This window comes from Lissotriton helveticus, chromosome 1_1 (genome assembly GCF_964261635.1).
Source record: "Lissotriton helveticus chromosome 1_1, aLisHel1.1, whole genome shotgun sequence".
NCBI lineage: Eukaryota > Metazoa > Chordata > Amphibia > Caudata > Salamandridae > Lissotriton > Lissotriton helveticus.
Window position 1 is genome coordinate 1,413,140,374 of NC_136057.1, and position 20,268 is coordinate 1,413,160,641.

Consider the following 20,268-nt stretch of genomic DNA (forward strand, 5'->3'; position numbering starts at 1 on the left):
CTTCAGGTCCTTTTCCTTCGGCATCGAGCGCTCCTTTTCAGGGGCGTGCTTCGACGATCTAGGCTTTTCTTGTGTTTTCGCCATCTGGGAGTCCTTCTCGAAGGCTCCGCTGGGCTGTTTGTCCCTGGATGCAGCTGCGGCAGTCGAAATTTTCGGTGCCAATGCTCCTTTCTTGGACTTAGACTTTAGGTTTTAGGGGTCGACGTCTCTCCTACCTCTTTTGTAGTTTTCTTATGGGTCTCTACGACGGTGTAGTCATCTGGTCCCTCGGCGATGTTGTCCTCTTTGTCACTGGAGAGGCCCAAGTCCCGAAGCGACGGAGTTTGCCGTTTGCCTTGCATGCTGTGGTTGGCTATCCTCTGCCTCTCTCTAATCCTGAGAGTCTTCGGGGTGAAGATGGAGCAGGCGTTGCAATCCTTGCTTTCGTGGTCGACCGGCAGGCTGAGGTTGCAAACCGGACGCTGGTCCTTCTGCGCATATTTGTGGTGGCAATTGCAGCAGAATTTGAACAGAGTCTTGTCCATACCTGCGCTAAGGGGGCCCCCTGTGTGCGCATTCTCCGTTGGACGTCGAAGTCTTCGATGTTCTCCTACTTCTTCGTCATCCCCGCTCAGTGGTCATGTTCCTGGATGTATTCTCCAATCTTTATTTCGGTAGATTTCAGTCTTTTCCTTCTTCTTTTCTCCAAAAACTCTGGAACCTCTCGGTGATGATCCAGACCCAACGGCGGAAAAAATAATCTGAAGATGGCGCCCAAAGGTGGGAGCTTCCGCAGGAAGCATGTCAACGTCACAGGAAGGACACCAAAAGGTGGGACGTCGACGCCCACCTAGGCTACGAAAAAAGAGAGAAAAGGCTACGATTCTGGACCCAACCACTAGACCGCGGAATAATGCACAGCATAGTGAATCCAGAAAGACTCACACCGCAAAACTTGTGCATCTGAAAGAGACACGTTGGTGATAGATTCCTTACCTTAGAATAGATACCCCAGCAATACCAACCCCGGTGGTTGTTCTGCTAACAAGATTACACCTAAAAGTCACAGCGAACAGAACGGCCAAAGAAGCCGTCCCTCCGGACTTGACTGTCAAGCGAGGCCCACATAGCTGCCGGACAAATGTCCTGCAAGGAAACGCCACGTCCCAAGGCAGTAGTGGCTGCAGTTGCCCTGGTGGAATGGGCACGCTGCCCCACAGGGGGCTCCTTCTTGGCCAAGGAATAACATGCTTTGATGCACAGAACGACCCACAGGGAGATGGTCCGTTTGTGCAGAGCCCAACCTTTTTTGGTGCCCACCTAGCCAACAGAGAGCTGGTCATCCACCCGGAACAGCTGTGTACGTTGCAGATAGAATGCGAGCGCACGTCTTGGGTCCAGACGGTGGAGCCTCTCCTCTTCCCTGGAAGGATGCGGAGGCAGAAAGAAGGTGGGCAAAGTGATGGTCTGACCAATGTGGAAGGGCGTGACAACCTTTGGCAAGAAAGAAGGACGGGTCCTTAAAATCACCTTGTCCGGATGAACAGAAAGGAAAGGAGGTTTAGAAGAAAGAGCCTGGAGCTCACTCACTCTTCTGGCAGAGGTGATTGCTACCAGGAAGTCCGTCTTAAGGTGAGAAGACGTAAGCGACAGTTATGAAGGTGCTCAAAAGGAGCACACATCAGAAAAGTCAAGACAAGATTCAATTTCCACTGAGGCATTATGAAGGGCACCGGTGGAAACGTATGCGTAATGCCTTTAAAGAAACGGGTAACAACCGGAGATGTAAAAAGAGAAGGCTGATCTGGAAGCCGCAGAAAGCCGGAGATGGCAGAAAGATAACCTTTGGTAGTGCCAAACGTATAGGCCTGCTGGGCCAAAGAGAGAAGGAACAGAAGAACCTCAGAAAGAGGGGCAGAAAAGGGATCCACAGCCTTCGCTGTGCACCATGCCACAAACTTGTTCCACCTGCAGTCATACACCGTCTTGGTGGAGGTACGCCTGGCAGCCAGAATGACATCACAGAGTTCGGGAGGAAGATCAAAAGGTGTCACTGCCGCCGCTTAATCTCCACACAGGGAGGTGGAGACAGGACAGGTTCTGGTGGAGGACCGTCCCCTGCTGCTGCGCCAGAAGATCCTCCCGAAGAGGAAGACAGATCAGGGGATCGATGCTCATATTGAGTAGCTCGGGATACCATACTCTTTAAACCCAGTCCGGAGCCACAAGAATGACTTGGGCCCGGTCGCGCCCGATCTTCTTCAGCACTCTGGGCAGAAGTGGCATAGGCGAAAAGGCACACAACAGACCGCAGCTCCACTCGTGACGAAAAGCGTCTCCGAGCGAGTGCTGCCTTGGAAATTCCAACGCACAGAACTGATGACATTGTGCGTTCTCTTCGGTGGCAAATAGATCTAACCAAGGCTCTCCCCACTGCAGAAAGAGACCTTGCGCCACATCCGAGTGCAGATGCCATTCATGATCCATCATGCACCGGCAGCTGAGTTTGTCGCCCTTGTGTTCAGAGAACCTGCCAGGTGTTGAACCACCAAGGTAATGCCTTGATGTTTCAGCCATGTCCCGAGTCTCAGCGCCTCTTGACATAGGGTCCAGGACCCCACGCCTCCCTGTTTGTTGCAATACCACATGGGGGTAGTGTTGTCCGTGAACACCTGCACTACATTCCCCCGGACAGAGGGAAGGAATGCCTTCAGTGCAAGTCAGATCGCCCGCAGCTCCAGAAGGTTGATATGGAGCCGGGACTCCACTGGAGACCAGAGTCCCCTGATCTTCGCCTCTCCCAAGTGGCCTCACCATCCCAGGAGGGACGCATCCGTCACCACTGTGTGCTCCAGTGGGGAAGGGGGCTATCCGCCACTGACACAATCGCGATTCGTGAGCCACCACTGCAACTGTCGTGCAGCACCCTCCAAGATCTGGACGTGATCGGACAGGTTGCCCCAATGCTGTGGCCACTGGAACTTCAGGTCCCACTGCAGAGCCCGCATATGCCATCTGGTGTGCATTCCCAGCAGGAGGCCATCAGGCACAGAAGCCGGAGGGTCATCCTGACTGAAACCGGGGATAGAGGCTGAAAGAGCAGAATCATAGCCTGAATATCCGGGGCTCGCTGGTTGGGAGGATAAACTCGAAACAGCGTTGAGTCCAGAACCGCTCCGATGAAGGGGAGCTTCTGAGAGGGACTCAGGTGAGACTTCGGCACGTTGATGGAGAACCCCAGCAAATGCAGGAGGTCGGCCATAGTCTGGAGGTGTGTGACCACAGCCTGGGGCGAGCCCGCCTTCAACAACCAGTCGTCGAGGTAGGGAAAGACTTACACCCCTGACCTGCGCAGATGAGCTGCGACCACCGCCATCACTTTTGTGAACACCCGAGGGGCGCTGGTAAGGCCGAAGGGGAGCACGGCAAATTGAAAATGCTCCTGGCCTACCGTGAACCGCAGGTAGCACCGGTGGGCTGGCAGGACGGGAATGTGAAAATAAGCGTCCTGCAAGTCTAACGCTACCATCCAGTCTCCAGGGTAGTCTATTGACGTCCCGGAGGTTCAAGATGGGGCGCAAGCCCCCCTTGTCCTTCTTGGGGACCAGAAAGTAGTTGAAATAACAGCCACATTTCGTACTTCCTGACCGGGAACGCACTCGATGGCATCCTTGGCCAGGAAGACCGTAACTTCCTGACAGATAAGAGCCAAATGATCCCCCGACATGCGGTGGTACCGAGGTGGCATGGCTGGAGGGGAGGACAGAAAGAGGAGCGAGTAACCGTGGCAGATTATCTGCAGCACCCACTTGTCCTACGTAATTTTGCGCCGCTGGTGGAGGTGGTGGAGGACCCTGCCACCCACCAGCGTGGGGTGCTCCCTGAAGCTCGGATTAGGAAGGCTTAGAGGTGGCAGCAGCGGGGGTGGAGGTGGACTAACCCGGGCGCTGGTTGCCAGACCCGCCCCTGCGGAATCTATGGCCGCACTGAGGCTGGTTCTGCACAAGCTTGTTGGAGGGGCGTGCCTGAGTGTCTCTGCCTTGGCCACGAAAGGAACGAAACCGAGGCCAGGCAGGATTCTTTGTAGAAAGACCCAATGACTTGGCCGTAGCCCGAGAGTCTTTAAAGCGCTCCACGGCATTATCAGCCTGATCACCAAAGAGGCGGGAGCCATCAACGGGCATGTCCATGAGCGAGCCTTGGACATCGGGTGAGAATCCAGTTGAACGCAACTAGGCGTGGCGCCACAATGCCACCATCGTGGAAATTGCCCTGCCCAATGAATCAACGGTATCCAAACCACACCGGATGGCAAATTTTGCCGGATCCTTACCTTCTGCAATTGCTTGGGAAAGGACAACCTTGACCTCCTCAGAACACTGTGGCAAGACCTGGGCTACAGAATCCCACACTACGTGGGAGTAACGGCCCAACAAGCAGGCGGTGTTTACCGACCGCAGCCCCAAGCTGGCTGAGGAGAACAACCTCTTGCCAAATTGATCCAGCCTTTTAGAGTCCTTGTCCGGCGGAGCCGTGGGAAAGGCACTCAGCGACTTCAAAACCTGAATTACCAGGCTCTCAGGCGTGGGGTGAGTGGTCAGAAAGGCGGGATCACTAGGCGCCTAGCGACGTTTTTATCCACCGGCGCCCCCGTGGCCGGTCTCATCCACGTGCCCAAGAGGATTTTGGTGAGGGCCTCACTGAAAGGGAGCAGCGGCTCCGACGACGCAGACGCCGTCTGGAGCACCTCAGTAAGAAGGTTGGTCTTGAGGGCCACCGCAGGGAGGTCGAGTTGGAGAGCCTCCGCCGCCCGACGGAGCACCACGGTGTGGGAAGCACCCTCCTCCAAAGTAGGGGGAGGAGAGGCAAACCCGTGGTCAGAAGACACATCCAGTTTGCCCGCATCTTCAAGGCCGTCCACCCAATCATGCTCGGAGTCACATTGCCGAGCAAGGGGGTCCTCGGACCCGTCCTAGTCTTCGTCCGGCGTAGAAGTGGCCGGTCGCTGCGGCAGAGCCGAAGAAGGGATAAACGGCAACGGCGGGAGCTGTATCCCAATTCGGATCCCAGGCCGCAACAAAATGGTCCTGGAACCGGGGCACGGGTAGGATGAACGGCACCCAGTGCGGCACCTGGGGTGGATCCGAGAGTGGCGCCAGGGCCGGCGTCGCTACACCTCGTGGCGCCGAAGCCAGCGGCGCAGGATCCTGTGGCGCCAAAGCCAGCGGCGCAGGATCCTGTGGCACTGGAGCCGGTGGCGCAGCCGTCGGGCCACCAGGATCTGGACACGGGACCACAGGGCCCGAAGGCGCGCCGGTGGGAGCTTGGGGCCTGTAAAGGCGGTCCAAGGCAGCAAGAAACTCTTGCATCTGTTCGGGAGTCGCCGACAGACCCGAATATAGTGGGTAGGCCGCAGGATTCCCTGGCTCCGGATGAGCCGCAAGGGCGGAGCCCCTGTCCTCCTCGTCCGCCTCCGGGGAGCGACGGGGGGACGTCGGAGTGAGAACATGCTTCTTCGACTTCTTTTGATGGCGTCGCTTACCGGAATCTGAAGGTGAAGACTTAGAGCCCAAGGAGCGACGGCTCTGGTCCCGTGAGATATCTCGTGAATGGCCCCTAGAATCGGAGCAGCGGTGAGAGGAATGCCGGGCCGCCAGCAACTTCTGGCGCTGCTCCAGGCCTTCGGGCCATGGCACGACAGTCTCGACAGTCATGGTCGGTCTCTAGCCAGTAGAAGCACACATCGTGGGGGTCCACCACCGACATGTTACGATGACACGACCCACAAGACTTAAAGCCGGGCATCCCTACGTGCAGAGAGAAGGGGGAACAAAAGTCTCAAAAAAGTAGTCAAAAAATGGCTGAGGTATGTGCTCAATCCGGATCAGCGCTTTTGGCATGGAAAAAGAAAGAACTGACGTCAGTGCGCATGGGTGGCGCCTAAGTAGTCTCTGTGATGTCATCTCGGCGCATACGACGCCAGCAACGGATGCGGAGCCACACAACGCCACCTACTGACGCCCAGCGGTACTGCTTTGCGGATCCAGTCTGACGCCTGGGGATATTCTAAGGTAAGGAATCTATCAATAAAGTGTCTCTTTCAGATCTAAAGAACGATGATGGATTCGACCCAGCAAAGAGAGGCTGCACCAAAGAATGGACTACACCTGTGAACTGGAAAAGAGGGGACTGTGCAGAGCTCCTCTCGTGGGAAAGTTGCTTACGAGTGCCAGAAAAGAGGAGTGACTCCAAGAGTCAGTTGGCTGACTCCCTGTTACAGCTACAGGGCGATAAAAGTTGAGAAACCTGCACCTTTTGAAAGCCCAGCGCCAAGAAGTCTGACCGCCGATGGACACCGAGGTGCAGCCTGGGAGACTTCATGAGGTGCCCACAAGTTCGCTAGACCCATGAAGGAACTCAGAGTACATTTTGGTCACCCTGCCAGAACGTTCTTGTCAACTAAAGGAAACCCCTGGGACTGCTATAACCTGTTACCTGTAGACCAGTGGCAACTGATTCTGCACTGGACTTCACCTGGACACCGTGGGAGACTGACCTCTGAAGGTGAAGTCACCATCCCCAAGTTCAAGGACCAAGGTGTGGCCACAGGAAGACCTATTGCACCGACCTAGCATCTTCAGCATCCCGTATCCCTTGAACCAGGACCATTCCTTTGACTTCAATAACGTATCTGCCTAAGGATTTGGAACTTGACTGGAAACTGCCACAACCGGCAGGTTACTGCCCCCCCTGGCCCTGCTTGGTCCCTGTGACTTGCTACCTATCTGAGTTGGCACTTCTAAGAGTGTCTAGATAGTGGTTTTCAACATGCCTGTCATGGCTAACCCTAAACTGCTATCACGGACGATTAGTGACTTATTACAATGAGTGAAAAAGTAGTGATTTACTGTTTCTTCTAAAATTCATATCTGTTTTTATAAATTTGTTATTGTGTCGTGATTTTTTCTTATTTACTATTTTTGGTACTACTTGCTGCTTTTCATTTGTTCCTTTGATAAAACCTGATTGCTCTGTACCACAGCCACCCAGGACTGAGCTACGGTGTTACAAGCTAACCTGACTGGACCAGATTTAGATGTGTGTCATTATTAAATTGTGAGGTCGCACAACTACACCAGATAAAAATTCGCATTTCTCACAATGAGTGTAACATTTTCAGCAGTCATCCAGTCTTCTACCCATCTGAGGACCCAGGAAGCCAATGTATGTAGAGGACTCTTACTTAAACTAACAGAGTCTCTTGGTGACATGTGATTCACACAAGTTAGGTAAGATCATTAATTGACGTGGAAACACTTTCGGAAAAAGCCAGAGGCCAATTTGCCACATTCAAAGTAATGGGTTAAGTATGGTATATAATGAGACAAGAACATAGCTGTCTGGCAGGACCATTCAGTTGAAAGGTAATTTCCAGCAGTGCAATAAGAATAAGTCACAGGGTGGAGACTTTATCCCTAAACAGACAGTTATTGCATCATGTAAGCATGTAGCCCTACTGGGAGGATTTTTGAAAAGGTCAAATTTTCATGAAAAATGAGCTCCAGAAACCCCAAACATGGTTTGGCTGTTTTTTAGTGATCAATTCGCACAGTAATATGGAATCTACCCAACTGAGTGCTTTTGCAGCATTGGAAGACACTGGACATGAAGCAAAAAGAGCTTGTACAACAAGGTCATGTGAGCAATGAAAATGGAAGTGAAATACATTAGGAGTAAATAGGTTGCAGGAAATTAACTGCAGCACCCTCATGAGTATGGGAAGCTGTGAAGGTAACAAGAAGAGAGGAGCTGAATGGACAGCTCAGCTTATAATTAAAATATAGGAAGAACCAAGTTTAAAAAAACAAAAGAAGAACATAGAAAGATTATGCCATTTGCAGTGGTGGTGAAGCATGAACAAGGCAGAGCAAGGCAGGTAGACATGCCATAGACCAAACCGCTCCTTGGAGGGTGCATCTCAAAAGCTCACATGGCTACAATATGAAGGGAGGGTGTGCTACTCCTTCTATCGATTTACTAGGCTATCCTGTCAACATCTACTGCTCATAAAATGCTGGCAAATGGAAGAAAACTAGAGCCAGCCAGTTAAGCCAAACCATCATTCTGCTCCAAATCTTTGTCATCTGGGATACATATCGCCCTGCAGAATGTTTATCATATGAAAGCCAGTTCCGTGATCACTGTTTTCCTTAACAGCATTTATTAAGCCCAGCTTCAACACTTACAAAGTACTACACTTTCTCGAACTTCCTAACTCCTTACCAAATACATATTGGAGTGCCACTGTAAAGTCTAATGCAGCAACACTGTTGTACAGCTCTGTTAAGCAGAACTTATATGCTAGGAGTCAAACAGCTAATGCCATTCCAATATGTCATTGGGACAAATCTTATCTGTAAACAATGGTTTGAAGACAAGAGGGATGGGCCTGCTTGATTCAAGCTGGAGGTAATAAGGTCACAAGCAAAATACTGTTTAAGGGACAAACCCAAGAACAGAGTCCATTTCATGAGTGCATACCTCAAAATGCAAATGCTTGAGATGCTTAAATGAATGTCACTATTGCTGCCCATAAGAACAGAACTTTTATTTTAGCCACCTCAAAAAGGAGATGAGTTGCAATTTAACTCTCATCTAGTCATCTTCAGGATGTGCACACATGAGAAGCAGGATTATTCTTGCACTGTCTTGATAGGGCAGAATATCCACTTGGAGCTCCACAAAAGAAATGAATTCAAAAATGTTTTAACATCTAGTTAGAATTTGGTCAAAGCTCAAGCTTGAAATAAATAGAAAGGCATAATATTTAAACAAAGAAGCAGGAGAGGGCCAAGCACAAAAAGGGCTCTTCCAGCAGTCAAAATGGAATGACCAAACAAGCAAAAAATGAGGTGCCCCTAACAAGCAACAGCTGAGCTCACTAGGGCAAATCCAGTTACAAAGATGTACTACATTGGATGAGGAGCACCCCAAAACGTGCAGCAAAAGCATCAGCTCTAACAAAAGACTGAATTAAGAGAAGGGCCCTAAGAAAATGAGAAAGAAAACAAAGGCAGGCAAGAGATGGGTTATAAAAAAATAGAAGCATGAAAACAAACAAAATGCAGCAATGTTTCTAGAGCAGGTGCCCAAGGTGGATTTCAGGAAAACTTACAGTCGCCAGCGAGTCTGTTACCCCATCCTGACCAGTTACCTCGTCCTGTTCTTCGTGCTCCAGGATGGCCTGCAGGAAAGCTCTTCGTTCATGGCTGGATGACTTTTGGTCAAACATTCCGGCCTGGATTACCTTCTGATCTACATTTAGTTTGTACTTAGCAGCAGCAAGAATTTTTTCTTCAACACTGTTTACAGTGCAGAGCCTAAGTACGCGCACTTCGTTCGTCTGACCAATGCGGTGGGCTCTGTCCTGTGCCTGCAAGTCCTGCATTGAGAAACAAAAGGAAAACTGTCTTAGAGAAATACCAATTCTTTCCAGCTGATTTTCACAAACAACCACACCAGAAGTGTCAATTAACCATTCACACATTAGCCAAAAAACACACTTTTCTTGTCCCACTTTTGTGCAGCTAAGTACAACCAGCCATCACTGTTAAACAGCTTACAGCAAATCTGCCCCAGAACACATTGACAACTTTCAAGGATTTACTTACAACTTAATTCTGTCAAATACCCTTTCGCAAATCTTGTTAAGGACCCCCTCTTTAAGCCAGTCAGTTTCCAGCACTAGACTCTGTTTAATACCACTTCACTGGTTGAAAAACTCTTAAATATGTGAGGTAAGACATTTTTCAGTTAACACCATGTACCCTTCAAACTATGCTAAATACCCATTTTGAACGTTTGCTATACAAGTCCTCACTATTTTATTTTTGTTTACTGACCGACAATCTCTTTGCTTTTGAATACCTTTTCATAAATCTGTCAGAATAGGCATATAATCGTTTAATTTCCCATAAGTCGCCCTTAACACAATCCACAGTTTCAATGCTCTTTTGCACACATCACAGAAGATTTGGCCAAGACATCTTACACTGCAAGAGTTATTCATCCACACCCAACCAGTTCCACCAAATACACTCTTACTCCAGACATCTACACGTTTCTACAGTGATTTTATTAAATGATCAATCCTTTCCAAAGACTTTTCAAAACCTGTTTTGAAGAAAATACTCTTACTGCCAAAAAGTCACCAATATGTTATTTAAAAAAAGGCAATACAGTGCACAAGGCACACAACAAAGCACATTGGAATGTTGGATTCTGTTGCGTTTAATGGATTAGTAATTTGCAGTTTCCTAGTTGATGTCAATCAAAGGTTAATATGAATGTTAAATACACAATTCAATGCAGTTTGACACTTCTCAAAAGACAAATGGTCTACTTCCACCTGTTGCTGCTATAGTTAGAATCTAAACAGGTAAAAACGAGACACAAATTGTGTAAATGGCACTATTAAGTCCCACACATCTCATTATGTTTAAATCAAATAGTGCTTTTTCCCTAAAGAAGGCGGCAATTTACAGTTTTCTCAAAGCAGTAGTTAGTTCAAAGAGTCACTCAGAAGTTAGAAGAGCCCACATATTTAGGATCTTAGTTTATATGTCTTAAATGTGAACATGCTTTCTTGCAAGCCACTTTCACAATAAATAGGCATTGTACTATTGTATTCCATAAATGCATTTCTTGTTGTAAAGATGCCTCATGGAATGAACATAGAAACTCAATTTAGAGATTCAGGAGACTGAATTTAAGGCAACAGAATCAGCAGTGATCAGCTGTAGGTATGATGTTCTGAAGTGTGTACCCATATACGTGTTCTGGACCAGCTATTCATAAGAAGGCTCTATTTTCTAAACTATTTAGGATTCATTTGTTTCAGTATTTATGAGTATTAAAAGACAAATAGAAAAATAATAATGCCACAAGTGCCACATAATTTGCCTATTATCACATTTGCTATACAGTTTACCTCTTTATGCCACGTAGGTCAGTCAGCACAGGGTATAAATTGCGGTTCCAGTGCTGAATAAACATCCTTCCAAACAATACATTCTCAACGTATCTTTCCCAGCACCACCAACTAAATGACATAACATATTTTCTAGCAGTCTCAGGCACTCCACTCAGCCATCCACCATACTTTTGCAACAGTCACTCCACACAAAGCTCTTGTCGAGTAATTCCATAACATACATACCTAGTACATTTCAGCAACTACCACTGCCTCCTTACAAAAAATAAAACAGTAATAAACTTTCTAGCAGAACCCAAACCGCAACCAAGCGTACTCTAACAAACCATTCAGTGCACCACACACCATATCCTGCGAAAACATTACCCTTTAGGAATCTAATATCTGTCTCACCAAAGGCAATCTTCAGTCATATCCTGAATGCCCTCCATTCAATACTCTGTTCATCCACTGCTAGCTCTGTTACAAACATATTTATCAGCTGATCTCTTGTTTACTCCATACCTCCTCACTTTCACAGCCCACAAAACAGGATCCTCTGCAGGCATTGCAGCCATAACACAAACTTCCCTACTAGTTGCACATCATCTTGTGCTCGTTCGGAAATTTTTATTTTTTCTGTTAAATCCAAACCAAACTCTGGAAAAGGGTGTTTCCATTGAAGGCCCAGACCTTTAATGACCCAAACATCTTAAGCAGTAGACATTTTACCCAGCTTTGCTTTCCAGGAACAATCACAAGTGTGCATAACCAATCCTCAATAAAACCTCCTCACTTATCAAAGGACTCATTATAGTGGTAGACGGCTGTGCACCTCATGAGTAAACATTTCATATATCCACTCATTCTGTTAGGTTTTACCTCTGGAACATCAAGATGGCTCTCTAAAAATAAGAAAAACTCAATGTGTTTGTAACCTGATGCGGATTCCAGTCGCTGTCAAAGATGATGACTGTATCTGCAGACTGCAGGTTAAGGCCAAGCCCCCCAGCCCGAGTACTTAGCAGGAAGACAAAATACTCTGAGGTGGGCTCGTTGAAGGTTTTCAGCAGCAAGCCACGGTCTTCTGCTTTAGTGGTCCCTGTCAAGCAACACAAAGATTAAGTATGGAGGCATAGAAAAGCCACTATTTCTTGAAACACAAAACACAAATAATATTATTTGTAAACACAGTTCTCCATCATGGACATTTTCATTATGTTTATTGCCTGTTAGAATGCTTCCTGCAAGTTGGGATCTTATTGAGTAATGGAAATTATTCAATGCAACTCTGAACAAGCATTAAAAGATGCAATAGGTCTCGCCTTTGATTAAATTAAAGCTATTTGCTTTGCTAATGGTATTGTATTATTTAGTGTATATTTGTGATATGTGCATATATTTGCTCTCCCCTCGCCACTTTCGTCTGCCTCATGCTATTGTAATACTGACTATACAAAATGAACACACATACTATTCTTCTATTTATTCACCTCCAAACTCTGACACTGCTGTTTTCCTACTAACGCTATGCTTTAAACCACTACACAGCTAACAAAACAATTCTAACAACATACAACTACAACATATCACAAATATACACTTAATAATGCAAAGCTAGAATACAATACCATTAGAAAAGCAAATGGCTTTAACTTAATCAAAGGTGAGACCTATTGCGTTTTCAATGGTCATTACAGATGGGACGCGCTGGACGCAGTGAAGCATAGTGGTGTTAAAACTAACAAGTGGTGGTTATGCTGCTAGGAAACCGCAATAATGGCTGCCCAAATGGTAACTATCTCAGTGATATCCACATCTTGCAAAGCTGCTTCAACACACAGAAAATGAATTGTCAGTTGACACTTCCTATGAAGTCACTCCCTTTGATATTACATTTTATGCAAATTAGAGGGGCCTCACATGTTCCTATCCTGCCCAGGGCCCCACAAATCCTAGGACAGGCACTGGTGTTAATCCCAGTCTGCCCCCCCCCCCCCCCCCAGACCGAAAGACGTAAAATAGTGCATCGAGGGGCTCGGTTTTTACTGACCCAGGCACGTTTCGCTTAAGCGAATCTACTGGTGCTGATATAGGTAAGACGCCCAGAGCCCTAAAAACACTGGGGCAGATTTACAAGCCCCATGCGCAACTTTTGTGTCACTTTTTCAGTGTTAAAAGTAACGTGAAAGTGGTGCAATTGGCTTGTAAATCTGCCACACTATTTCCACTGTAATTCTCTTCTGACCTCTCGTTCGCGGTCTCACAGATCAGTGGCGTAGCTAATGTGGGGCCATGTTGCAAGAAATGCAATAATTGATCTCCATAGAGGCCCTCGCACTGCTATGACCGGTGCCACTGCACCTATTGCACCAGTGTAGCTAACCCCCATCCAAGCCCTTTCTTCGACTGTCCCTCTACGGTTGCTTATTATATTGTCTTTTGCTACCTACAGCCTTTCTTTTTGATCTATTTGTAAGTGTTCTTTGCTTCTTGTCCCATTTCCCTTTTTGTCGCGACCTCTGTTACCCTGTAATGTACATTTTACACACCTTTCCTCTATCTCTTGTCCCTGTCTGATTGTGCTGCAGTCTCATCTTTTCACCAGTCACATTTTGTTGTAGTGTGTGTACCAAATGACCAGACTGCATGCATTCCAAGGTTCCACTTTCCAGAGCCTTCAAAACAACACCTGGTGACAGACGAGCACATCCAGCTTCTGAAAATCAGTCCCTGGCAAAGGACACTTCAAGTACACGCGAGGACAGCTTATGCATAGGCATTCAAAGCACACAAATGTTCACACTTTCAAAATAATCTCAGCTATGCACAGCCACTTCAAACCCTCACACGAACCACAGCCTATGCATGACTATTTTAAACCCACCTAAAGAACCACAGCCTATTCCTTGGCTCTTCAAACCCACAAAAGAACCATAGCAAGTGCACAGGCACCTTAAGCTCTCAAAATGTACCACAACTTTATGAATTGGCGCTTCAAACCCACAAGTGAACCATAGCCTCGGCACAGGCACTTCAACCACACAAAACAACCACTGCCTATGCAGAGGCACCTCCTGCACTAAAAAAAATCACAGCTACGCACAGTAACTTTAAACCCTCATGCGTACCACAGCATATGCATGACTATTTCAAACCCACGAAAGAACCGCAGACTATTCCTGGGCTCTTTAAACCCACAAAAGAAACATAACATGTGCACAGGCACCTCAAGATCTCAAAAGTACCAGAACTCATGCATTGGCACTTCAAACCCACAAATGAACCATAGCCTCTGCACAGGCACTTCAACAACGACAAACAACCACAGCCTAAGCAAAGGCACCTCATGCTTTTAAAGGAATCACAGTTAAGCACAGTTATTTCAAACCTACAGGAGAACAACACAGCCTATGCATGAGCATTTCAATCCCACAAAAGACCCACAGCCTATGCCTGGGCTCTTCAAGCCCACAAAAGAACCACAGCTTATCTCCAGGGACTTCAAGCACGCATAATAACAACAGCCAATGCATGAGTACTTGAAAAATAGAAAAGAACCACAGCCTATGTACAGTCACCTCAAGCTCTCAAAAGAAACTTAGACTGAACAGGCACTTTAACCTATGCATGGGTACTTCAAAATGACACAAGTACCACTGCCTACCCATTTGGGCACTATAAGCACACAGAACAACCACAATGTATATGCATAGGCATTTAAAACCCAGCAAAGAACCATCACCTGTGCCCAGACACCTCAAGATCTCAAAAGAACCACAACTTACGCACTGGTGTTTCAAGCCCACATAAGAACCGCAACCTGCGCAGAGGCACTTTGAACCACAGTCTATGCACGGGCAATTCAAGCCCACAAGAGAACTAGAGCCTTCTCACAGACACTTCAACTCCACAAAATAAGCACCAACTAGGCATGTGAATTTGAAGCCCATAAAAGAGCCACAACCAATTACGGACACCTCCAACACTCAAACAAATCACAGTCTATGCATGTGCATTTCAAATCCACACAGAACCAGAGCCTTTGCACTGGGGGACTTTAAAGCCACGACAAAACCTAAGCATATGCATGGACGAACCAAGGTATAAAAAAAAAAAAAAGAACCAAAATGTTAGTACAGGCACTCCAAACCCACATGTGAGCCAATGGCCAGTGCACAGACACTTCAAATCCACAGGAGAACAACAACCTGTGTACAGGCACTTCAAGCCCGCAAGAAAACTGCACTTACATAAAAGCTCACACAAGAATCACAGCATATGGTTTGGTATTTAAAGCCCATAAAAGAACAACAGCCTACACATGGGCAATTCAGGCCCCCATAAGGGCAAAAGCTTCTGTGCAGGCACTTCAATCTCACACGAGAGCCACAGTCAATGCACAGTCAATGCATAGACTCTTTCAGAGACCATGAGAGCCACAGCTAATGTACACACACTTCAAACCCACAGCCTATTCACAGTCATTTCAGGTCCACCTTAGAGCCAATGCATATGCACAGACACATCAAGCCCATAAGAGAACAACAGCTTATGCATGGGGATATCGTGCTCTCAAAAGAACTACAGCCTTTCAAAGGGCACTTCAAACCCAAATGAGAGCTACAGTAGATGTATGGGCAATGATAAAGAGTAGTTTCTTACCTGTAACTCCAGTTCTGTAGTAGGGGTATCTCTGTTATAGTCATAATCTAGTGAATAGTCCCGCTCATGTGTGGTGACCCCGGAGCAATCAAAAATAATCTCTTAAGCTGCCTCAATGTGCAGTCCTGCATAGACACTTAAGAGAGCATTTAAAGACAAATAATGCAGCCTATACCTATCAGGCTACACTGTCCAGTATTTCAACTAGATATTCCACCAACATTAAATTCAGCACAGCCTGCCAAGTTTCTATATAGAAAAACTTGCCCTTGTACACTCAAAACAGCAAGCTGCTGTAGGTCAAGCTGTTCTAAAAACTCTTTTTCAGACTGCTGCAGCTGGCTCAGGCAACAGCCGCTAAGGAGGGTACTAATATTTATTCTATGCATAGATATAAATTCAGCAGCCTACATGCCTCAAACGGAATATGCTACTTACCAGTATGCATCTGTTCTTGGCATGTAGGGCTGCTGACATTTATATCGCCCACCCTCCTCCCAGGTGCCTGTCGCAGCTGTAGCACTCAGTTTTATTCTCAAGCATGGTCATCACTTACTGTATCATACTCCATCTCTGCCACAATGGCAAAAAACAATCTGAGCATGGAGAGGATGCCCATGCGCACTGTAGTCCAGGGGAGGAGCCACCTATCTCGTGATACTTCGAAGACTCTTCCAGGACAACAATGTGCAATCATCCGGCCCCAACACTAGGCGGCGATCTATGCATAGATATAAATGTCAGCAGCCCAACATGCCAAGAACAGATGCATACTGGTAAGTAACATATTCCTTCCTCCTGTTCGTCTTCCTTCGCCTTCATGGGAATTGAATATGGTGCTGTCCAGATTGATGAAGGAACCTTTTGAACCCATTCATAAGGCTTCGCTACAGCACCTGTCCTGGAAGGCGGCGTTCCTCGTGGCCATTACATCGGCCCGCAGGGTGAGTGAAATTCAAGCGTTGTGTTGCCAAGAACCTTATACTGTATTTCATGCTGCTAATGTTGTAATGTGCACTCACCCTAAGTTTCTTACTAAGGTTATTTCTGATTTCCATGTTAACCAGACTATAACGTTGCCTACATTTTTTCAGAATCCTTCCACTCCAGCGGAAAGATCTCTTCATTCCCTGGATGTCAGAAGGGTGTTGAAATTTTACCTGGATAAAACCAAGGATATTCGTAGGTCAGACCAATTGTTTTTCAACTATGGGTCAGTCAGGACTGGTCTTTCTACCTCTAAACAGTCCATTTCGAGGTGGATTGTGTCCTGTATACAAATTGTGTTATCAAAAGGCTAATAAGACCTAAGGGGGTAAGCCTAAGGCTCATTCCACCAGGGGCAAAGCGGCCACGACAGCTTTGCTCCGTAATATTTCCATTGCAGAGTTCTGCAGGGCTGCCACTCGGAAGTCGGTCCATACCTTTGCTAAGCATTACTGTATGGACTCTGATGCCAAGGCAGATGCTCAGGTTGGGCAAGCTTCGCTGCGAAATCTGTTCGCACAGTAGTGGTGTTGTGTTTCTTTTTCTCCACCGCCGCTTTGGTTTTTGGGATGGGCTTGCCATTCTATTCAATAGATTATGACTATACACAGAGATCCCCTACTACAGAAGGAGTAGTTTCTTACCTGTAACTCCAGTTCTGTAGTAGGGGTATCTCTGTTATAGTCATAAGCGCCAGCCCTCCTCCCCGGTGGAGAAAGATGTTCATGTACTGAATGCTACAGGTCTAGCTTTATACGCCTCCAAAAAGAACTGGAAGTGGAGGGGACCTGCTGTGCATTCTGGGATACTGAGAGTTCTGGAAAGTTTCCTTAAAGGCACAGTATCCCTTTTTGAGCAACATAAAGGCAGCGTATAGGGCTTGTCTGTCCACCCCTTCCTCTCTATCTTCCAGAGGCTTTCTTGGTAAAAGGGGACGTTTTTCTATGTAGAAACTTGGCAGGCTGTGCTGAATTTAATGTTGGTGGAATATCTAGTTGAAGTACTGGACAGTGTAGCCTGATAGGTATAGGCTGCATTATTTGTCTTTAAATTCTCTCTTAAGTGTGGACGACACTCAGTTGGTCCTGGCCATTAAGAATGACGGCCACAAAAAAGCCAATGATTTTAATCAGGGCATGCTGGCAATTGGGAGCTGGATGGCTTCCAATTGCCTAAAATTAAATTCCGACAAAACGGAAGTAGTCGTCTTTGGTCAGCTGACCCCGGAATGGCACTCCTGCTGGTGGCCCGTATCATTAGGCCCTCCCCCTGTCCCGGTTGGCAAAGTGAGGAATCTCGGAATCATTTTCGACGACCGTCTTACTTTTCTCCCCCATGCTAACCAGATCACCTCTGCCACTTTTTATAAACTGAAGCTAATTAAAAAAATCCTCCCTTTCCTTCCCGACTCATCTGGCAAAACATTGGTTACCTCCCTGGTGCTGTCAACATTGGATTACTGCAATGCTCTCTTCTTAAATGCACAAGAAGGAGTCCTGAATAAAATGCAAATAATCCAAAACTCAGCAGCAAGGCTCCTGGGTAGAATCCCCAAATACTGTTCTGCCTCCGCAACCATCAGAGAATTACACTGGCTACCGATAAGGAACAGGATAAAATTCAAGGCTCTCTGCATCGTGTTCAAGGCCATGCATAACATAGGACCTGCTTTCTTTACCCAAAACCTGACTCCTTATTGCCCCTCCAGAGCTCTACGCTCCTCCAGCTCAAATGATCTTGTGGTACCACGCAGCAAATCAGTCTCATGGGGAGACAGAAGATTCTTTGTCGCAGCCCCTAAGCTCTGCAACACCCTACCTCCCTCAATTAAACTAGGCCACTCACTCTGGTCCTTGCGTAAACAGCTCAAGACCTGGCTTTTTAATCAGTAGACCCAGTCCTTCCCTCATTGGTTAAATGCAGCAGACAAGTCAGCGCCGAGACGCCTAAGGGCCATTGTTCGCGCTCTATAAATTTTATTAATAATAATAATAAATAATAATAATAAGTGTCTATGCAGGACTGCACATTGAGACAGCTTAAGAGATTATTTTTGATTGCTCCGGGGTTCCCGCACATTAGCGGGACAATTCACTTAATTATGACTATACACAGAGATCCCCTACTACAGAACCTAACCTACAATAGAACCACATGGGAACTTCATGCCACAAAAGAACCAAAACCTATGCATGGGCACTTCAAGGCCACAAAAGAACAACAGACTAGCACTTATACTTCGAACCGTCATAAGAATAACAGCCTACATACAGCCACTTCTAGCACACAACACAACCACAACGTATGAATAGGCTCTTCAATCACACAGAAGAGTCACATCCTAAGTACAGGCACCTCAGGATTTCAAAAGAACCACAACCTATGCATATGCACTTCAAACCCACACCAGAACCACAGCCTGTGCACAGGCACTTCAAACTGATGAAAGTACTGCAGCCCATGCATGGGCACCTCATACTCTCAAAGAACCGTAGCCTACGCATAGGCACTTCATAACCATATGAAAACCAAGACCTATGCAAGAGTACTTAAAGCCCACAAAAGAACCCCAGCCTGTGCATAGGCACTTTAAGTCCACACAAGAGCCACAGTTCCTGCAAAGGTGCTTCCAACCCACAGAAAGAGCAGCTGCCATTGCATAGAAAGTTCAAGCACACATGAGCACCACGGAGAGGATGTGGCCCAACAGCTAGGGAGATCGAAATCTGGGGAACAGGGTTCCAGTATCCCCAACAACGCTCAACATCATGTGAATCTGGGCAAATCACTTAATGTCCCCGTGTCTAACAAAAAAAAATGAATGTGTCCTTGTATAATGCACTGGTGCTCATGAAAACAGCTCTGATACCCAATACCTTCAGGTCAAGTTCGCGCTATATAAAACTCCGGGAACAGAAATGCGCTTTTTAAACACGAAGTAGAACCACAGCCTATGTACAAGAACCTCCAACCCACACATCCACGGCCGGAACCGGAGGATGTCAAGACCACAGAAGAGCATCGGCCTCTATGCAAGCACTTTAACCATACAGGCCACCAGCAGCCTGGGCACAGGCACTTCAAGCCAACCGGGACTCGGACACCCTAACCAGACAGCACTAAGCATAAACAGTAGACGGGCACATTGAGCTGAGAAAGGAGGACTGATGACTGTGAACAGGCGGATCAATGTGCAAGAAAACATGCCCAGAGACAAAGATTTCAGACCTACTGGGCAAAAAACCTAGATTAGCCAAACGCTCCAAACCCACCCGAAAACCAGAGGTACGGACAGTCACCCCCAGGTTCAAAGAAAACCACTAACTATGGAATAGCGCATCCAGCCCATCAGATGCACCGGAGGTGAAAACCACAGACAAAACTGAAGGTAAGTGCCTGAACGTCACCAGGAAATACACAGTCAGGAAGGCACTTCTGATAACGAATAGTTTCTTACTTGTCGGTGTAGTTTTGCAGCTTGAAGATCTTTCTGGATTCACTATGCTGTGCATTATTCCGCGGTCTTGTGGTTGGGTCCGGAATCGTAGTCTTTTCTTTGTTATGTTTTTTTTGTTGTAGCCCAGGTGGGCGTCGGCGTCTCACCTCTTGGTGTATTTTCGGTGACGTCGGCACGCTTCCTGCGAAAGCTCCCACTCTTGGGCGCC

The 20,268-nt window shown here is 47.1% G+C and overlaps 1 protein-coding gene across 5 annotated transcripts in view; it reads right to left on the bottom strand.

Moving 5' to 3' along the window:
- SMARCA4 (SWI/SNF related BAF chromatin remodeling complex subunit ATPase 4) overlaps positions 1 to 20,268 on the bottom strand; it is a 778,095-nt gene that overhangs the window by 440,508 nt on the left and 317,319 nt on the right. For 3 of the 5 annotated variants that reach the window (XM_078684950.1, XM_078684957.1, XM_078684966.1), the window contains exons 25-26: positions 11,890 to 12,053; positions 9,155 to 9,421 (exon numbers count right to left, since the gene is read on the bottom strand). In XM_078684950.1, coding sequence (XP_078541076.1) covers positions 9,155 to 9,421; positions 11,890 to 12,053 — 431 coding nt within the window. The remainder of the gene's footprint in view (positions 1 to 9,154; positions 9,422 to 11,889; positions 12,054 to 20,268) is intronic. The other 2 variants (XM_078684972.1, XM_078684983.1) reach the window with 1 other exon arrangement.